This window comes from Zonotrichia albicollis, chromosome 6, assembly GCF_047830755.1.
Source record: "Zonotrichia albicollis isolate bZonAlb1 chromosome 6, bZonAlb1.hap1, whole genome shotgun sequence".
Lineage (NCBI taxonomy): Eukaryota > Metazoa > Chordata > Aves > Passeriformes > Passerellidae > Zonotrichia > Zonotrichia albicollis.
The window spans coordinates 4,786,359-4,792,358 of NC_133824.1; the positions used below are offsets into that span (position 1 = coordinate 4,786,359).

General features: G+C 37.5%; 1 protein-coding gene across 1 annotated transcript in view; it reads left to right on the plus strand.

Annotated features, from left to right (window-relative positions):
- LOC141729243 (uncharacterized) overlaps positions 1-2,288 on the plus strand; it is a 74,406-nt gene extending 72,118 nt beyond the window's left edge. Inside the window, exon 4 of the mRNA XM_074542143.1 lies at positions 2,145-2,288. Within this exon, the coding sequence (XP_074398244.1) occupies positions 2,145-2,156 (12 nt within the window). The 3' untranslated portion in view covers positions 2,157-2,288. The remainder of the gene's footprint in view (positions 1-2,144) is intronic.
- The last annotated feature ends 3,712 nt before the right edge of the window (positions 2,289-6,000 follow it).

Below are 6,000 nucleotides of genomic sequence, written 5' to 3' on the forward strand. Positions count from 1 at the left end.
TTGTTTTTAAAATTCTTGGAAATATAGAGTTACAAAGAAATAAACGGCTTGTTGATTACTCTCTCCACATTGAATGTAAGATGGAAAGGAACCTAACTATGGGATGAGGTTGGTGATTATTATGACTATTTCTGCTGATTCTTTTTCCACTTTCAATGTGTGTATTATGTTGCCAAGGTAGATAGGAATTTCTGGACTCTCATAATTGCACATTCATGGAATTTAGTAGTAAGCTGGTGTCAAGACTGTTTGCAGGGATGCAAGCAACCCTTTCATTTGCTTAAGAGTATTACTTAGATTAACCTTGGCTTTGTATTTGATTGAGAGGAAAGACAGTAGATGGAGGGCATTGCCATTTTTGAATCTGACCTGGCTCTGGCTGAAGTCAATGATGCCTCACTGCAAAAAAACCCCCTCTGAACTGTGTTTGAAGATTTTTATTTGCCATCTAAAAGCATTGACACTAAAAGACTGGATGTGGCACGGTTAGTTAGTGCCATGGTTTAGTTGATAAGGTGTTAATAAGTTGTAGGTTGGATGTGATGAACCCCAAGGTTTTTTCCAAATGAATTGATTCTGTGATTCTGTGGCATTCTTTTGTGGCTAGGATAAATTGCTCTGTGGAATAGGTTTAACTAGTTCAGATGCCACATTTCACTGATATTTCTGCACAGTGCAATAGTTCTTGGGAAGGAAAGATGTGAAATAATTTTTTTAGTCATCAGAGGATCCAAACAGGGCATTTATTCCTCATAGCCATAAGACTAAATCTGTATGTGAAGGATCCAGCTTTGTTCCTAGGCAATAATTAACACATGCTGCTAAAAATAACCAGCCATTTCCACCAATTGTTTAAAAAGGGGAGAAAGGTTTTATTGAAGGGGCAATTAAAATTCCGAAATAAAACACTTAAAAACTCAGGAAATTGCAAAATGAACCTTCATGCTTCTCTGTGTATTTTCACGAAGTTGTAGGATTTAACTGCATGGTATTTAACTAACTTAATGGTTTCAGATTATCTGAAATTTATGTAACACCTTTAGAGATTTTTAAAGAAAGTGAGGTTCAGAATAATTATAACTGATAACTCACTGAAGACAGGTGAGAAAAAGGAAAAAGGTAGTGACTAGCTTTAGAAAGGAGGAGAAAGAAATGCTAGAAAGAACAGACAGATCAATATAAATACAATTTCCCTCCAAATTCTGGAGAAATTACAAACAACCTAAATTCAAACACATAGAATACACAGACAACAGCACCCAATGTATGAAGAACAGTCAGTAACAAATTGCATCAGTTCTCTGTGTCAACCCAATCCACAACAGAACAGCAGACCCTGGATACAGCAGAACTAGCAAGTCTATACAGATTTTAGTAAGATCTTTGATATTGTTTTATATAACATTCCAATGAGAATAAAGGCAAATATTCTCAATTAACCTGCTGTGGAGTGGGTGCAAAAGAGGCTTACTAAGTGCATCTAAATACTACTTTTTATTAGTTTTTTAATATATTGAATGAGTATCTGTTGAGGTCTCCCAGTATTCAAGGTTTTAAGTAGTGTCCTTTATGATGATATTGAATAAAGGCTTATAAAGTTTGCAGTTGATACTAATTCTATATGCACTTAAGAAAATAATTAGAATTCAAAAATACATTTAGAAATGAAGTTCAGAGATTGTTTGACAGACAAGTAGAAGTTATTACACTTAGCCAGGTGTAATCAACTGTGTAAATGCAGAATGGACAACCCAAGTAGAAATTCTAGAAAATCACTAAGGTAACAGTGGGTCTTAAGCTGAATGTCATTTGACAAGGTGATTTTAAGGAGAGATCTGAATGTGTTTGGCTTGATTAACCTAAAGAAGGGAAGACCTAAGAGAGGACATACTGGGAGAAGAACTAATAACATCAACTGTAACAAGAAAGGTTCTGATTAGAAGTGAGGAAAGCAGTTCTAATGGCAAGGGAGGTGAAGTGCTGGAACAGATTGCTTGCTGTTAGCTTGGAGCATCCATCAACAGATGAGACAAACAGCTGTTAGGAATGACATGGCTATAACTGGTCCTGCTGTACTGTGGGCTGGGGGAAATGGGCAACCTCTGGAGTGACTCTGTGTTTCTGTTTATGACATTTTTCTGCAGAATTCTTATTAAAAACAAGAGTTGCAAGTGGAGCACTTGTGATTCCTGCCTTCTACACACTGAGTATTTTTACAGCAGTACATCTGCAGTACTCAAGGAATCTCCTTGAGTAGAAAGACAGTGGCAGTTCACTTTATTTAGCAGGTAAGCATTTTACTAAATTCACTCAATTACCATTCATATTGTGTGGTGTGGGTTTGGCCCAAAATTCATCAACAGGCAGAATGGGTTAATAGAAAGGGCAGGCAACCAGTCTTGCTTTGCTGCTGACTCTTTTTGTAATCCACTTTAAATCCCTTGGGCTCCCTTTGGATTCTTTCCCATGGTTTTTTTGCTGTATTTTTTTCCCCCTACATGACTCAAGGTCTTGCTTGATGCAAGCACTGGTAAAAAGGGATTATGCCATTGTGGCTGTTTGTGTAGCACCTGGTATTACAGTGCTTGAACTTAATTCAATATTCAGTGTGCTACTGTAACACAAGTAATAAGCCACAATAACAGACACTGAAGACCACAAGTCTTCCTGTTGACTCCAGTGGAAGTAATTGAATCAGGCCTTAAATGAATGAAAAGGGGATCTTAAAAGCATATTCTTGGTCAGTAGTCTCTCCAAATGTCTTCACGTCCTTGTGCCATCCTATTCTCTTGTTCCCATTTCCTTGTGTGAGCTGTCATCTTTCTTTGATTCGATGTGTCCCTGCTGTAGCATTTTGAAATACAGATTGTATGAAATATGCCTTTCATATGAGCATGAATTCTAGTTTTGTTCAGACATGTCTGTGGTCAAAATCTGATATTCTCTGTCTAGTCTTATAGTTCAGAGGCCACTCTTTCAACTTATCTAGGAAAGCATATTTTCCTAGAGAACTGGCTAGTACATGAGGTATATAGAGAATGGAATATTTTAAAAATCATGCGTAACTCATACAAAAATGCAGGGCTAATAGCACAAATCATAGCATGCTACATTTCAGAATCTATTCTAATCTGTTTTTTACTTTCCCTGTCATTTAAAGTCAATACTTCTTCAAGTTTTACATAATGTACTTTTTCATTGGGGAAAAAAAATCGGAGTCTAGCTAATGGTGAGACAGCTTAAAAATAATTGTAACTAGGAACTGGGCCATGATTAAAATTGTTCAGCTGTTCGTTTTATTGTTTGTTCCCAAAACCTTAAATGCACTCTCTGAGAACAATAACAACAGTTAGCATGTAACTCCGTATGGGCCAATTCATGCAGTCCTCTCTCAGCCCTTTCTTCCTGCAGAAAAACTCCTGTTTAGGGGACTTTGTAAGGAATTCAGGGCTGGAACTATCTCTTCTAGCTATTTTGTAATTATAACCTGGAAACTACCGAGGAGAAAGGAGAAAAAAAACAGAAAGAAGAAACAAAATGAAGGCTACCTTACCAGCAAAATTGTATTTGAGGGAGTGAATAGAACAGAACAGGCTGTGATAGCCCCTTGAATGGTATCTGCATCTTTGTCAGCCTCTGTGGTATTTGTGTGTGGGATATTTACTATTAGGTTTCCTACAAGAGGGATAAATCTCTGGAGTGAGGGTTCCTAGTGATAGGAACTGCAAGAAAAAATAGACAGTAAAAAGATGATGGCCACTTGCTGCAGTAAAACAAACTGATTTCATAAGTAAGAGATCATATTTGCTGTCAGTTGACCTTAGCTGAGTTGTGGAAGGTGGCAGCTTCTTCAGGCAGTGGCTGGTTGACCTTCTTGGTTGCTTGATTTGGCCTCTTTGAGTCTACAGAATGAGGTACTTTTGATGTTAAAAATGGAATTTTCTCCTACACATCTCCTGAAATCCTGTTCTCTGTTTCCACTTGCAGAACAAATTTTTAAGACTGATGGTGAAGTGCAGGCAATTGTGACCTGTTGTGGCTGAGCTCAGAAGTGATAAGCCACATTTGGGGTGGGATTCTCAAAACTCCATTGCTGTTCAACAGCTGCTGGAAGGTACAGTCGTTCAGGCACCTGTGAAAGTTGCACCCAAAGTGCCAATTTATTGCCAGATAGCGTATGTGTAGAGATTATATAGTTCACAATGCCTTTCCACTATAAAACCTCCTATGACATTTATCTTTTGATTTCACTGAATTTCAGCTGGGTTACCAAGTGTGTAAGGGATGCACAGTTGGGTCCTTTTATTACATAATTTAGGAAGAGCTACTGTAAGCATAATTTGAACCTTTTCTCTCAGGAGAAGTATTGAAACCTCATTCACGTTTTAGGATGAGTAAGGATGTGGTGTCACTCACAGCAGGAACCTCATTTAGAGCCCACTGATGTCAATGGAAATACTTCCCTTTGCCTCAGTGGGCGAGGGACCAGGAATATGCAAGAGTAAGTGAACTAAGGATTCTGCTGATTCTATCATATAGTATATGCTGTACAGTTTTACTAAAATAAACACGTTTACTTAGCCAAAATACTTAATGTTTAATTTCAAAAACATAATATAAAAAGAATGGATTTTACTTTACTGATGTTTTAAGCTTTAATTTAATGTAACATAGTGAAAAAGACACCAAATATTCTAGTTTTGTTTCATTAGAACCAGATGGTCCATGAAAGACTTTTGGCTAAACTAGAGTTGGGAAAGCTTATAAACTCTGACTAGTCTGAAAATGTGCTCAAAATTGCTATATCAGATGATATGCCCAGTTTTATAATGTGAAATTCTTTGGCTGTTTTACTAACATCCTGGTAAGGTGCTGTACAATTTAGGCAATTACAAGAAACTCTTTTGGATGCTACTGTCATTATTGTTCTGCTTTGGAACTGGAAAAACAACAAAATTGCTCTAATGCAAGTGAAGTATCTGAGAAAACATCGCAGTGATGTTGTTAGTGAAGAACTAATGAGGAAAAAGGATTGTTATTATTGACTTATTTTTTTTATATGATGAGACAAATTTGTTTGTCTCAAAAAATTAAAACCCCCCAACAAAATGCCCCAACCCAAAACCTCATGACCTACGTCCTGAAAGAATGATAAATCTTTTCTCTTTGCCCTAACAGCACTGCTGGTGTGGTTAAATATACATCCCCAGCTGACAGTGATCATCCAGAATATTAACTCCAGAATGAAATATTAAAATAATAATGACCATCAGGATTGATACATGCAATTTGAATTTACATCAGTACTGTTTTCATGGCAGTAGTGTGGCAGTCCTTCTGTGTCCTGGAAAGTATCTTGTGTGCTCTGGTGAGTGGAAGGCAGAGGCAGTTTTGATGAGGTAGACAGGTAGGAATTGAAAAAAATTGCTCAGGAGAAATACAGGTAACCTGAAATGTGCTTCCTCTTGCTAATAGAAATTGAGAGAAAAACAAATGCCCATAATAGGTCACTAGGGTCACATTTAAGGTCAAAGGTAACTTTTATGGCATTCTGCCCTGACTTATATAACGGATTGCTGATTGCAATTGAATCAGAGCCTATCAAGGGTCTTTGGTTGCTACTCTTAAAAGTCTTGATTACATTATACAATAGTTTCATACCTTGGGCATTAGGAATGGATTTTCAAAACTTTTTTCCTGTGATTTCCTGCTAATCCTTCTCAGGTGAGAGCTTCTTGCCTCGGCTGTGTTAGTGGCTTCATTGTTCCTAACTAAGCTGTTTTCATGCAGAGGCAAACAGGATCAGGTTGTCTGGGCAGGTATGTCTTAGTTTCAGTACTGAAGCATGGTCTTGCTCTGTTGTGCAAATACAGATTAGAACTGGTTTCAATAGGGCTACTCACTGAGTAAAGGCTGGGATGGAAAGTCCTTTCAGCAAGTCAAACTACCTTTAAAAGAAAACCAATTTTGCAACCATGAGGGCTACAGTAGGTAACACAA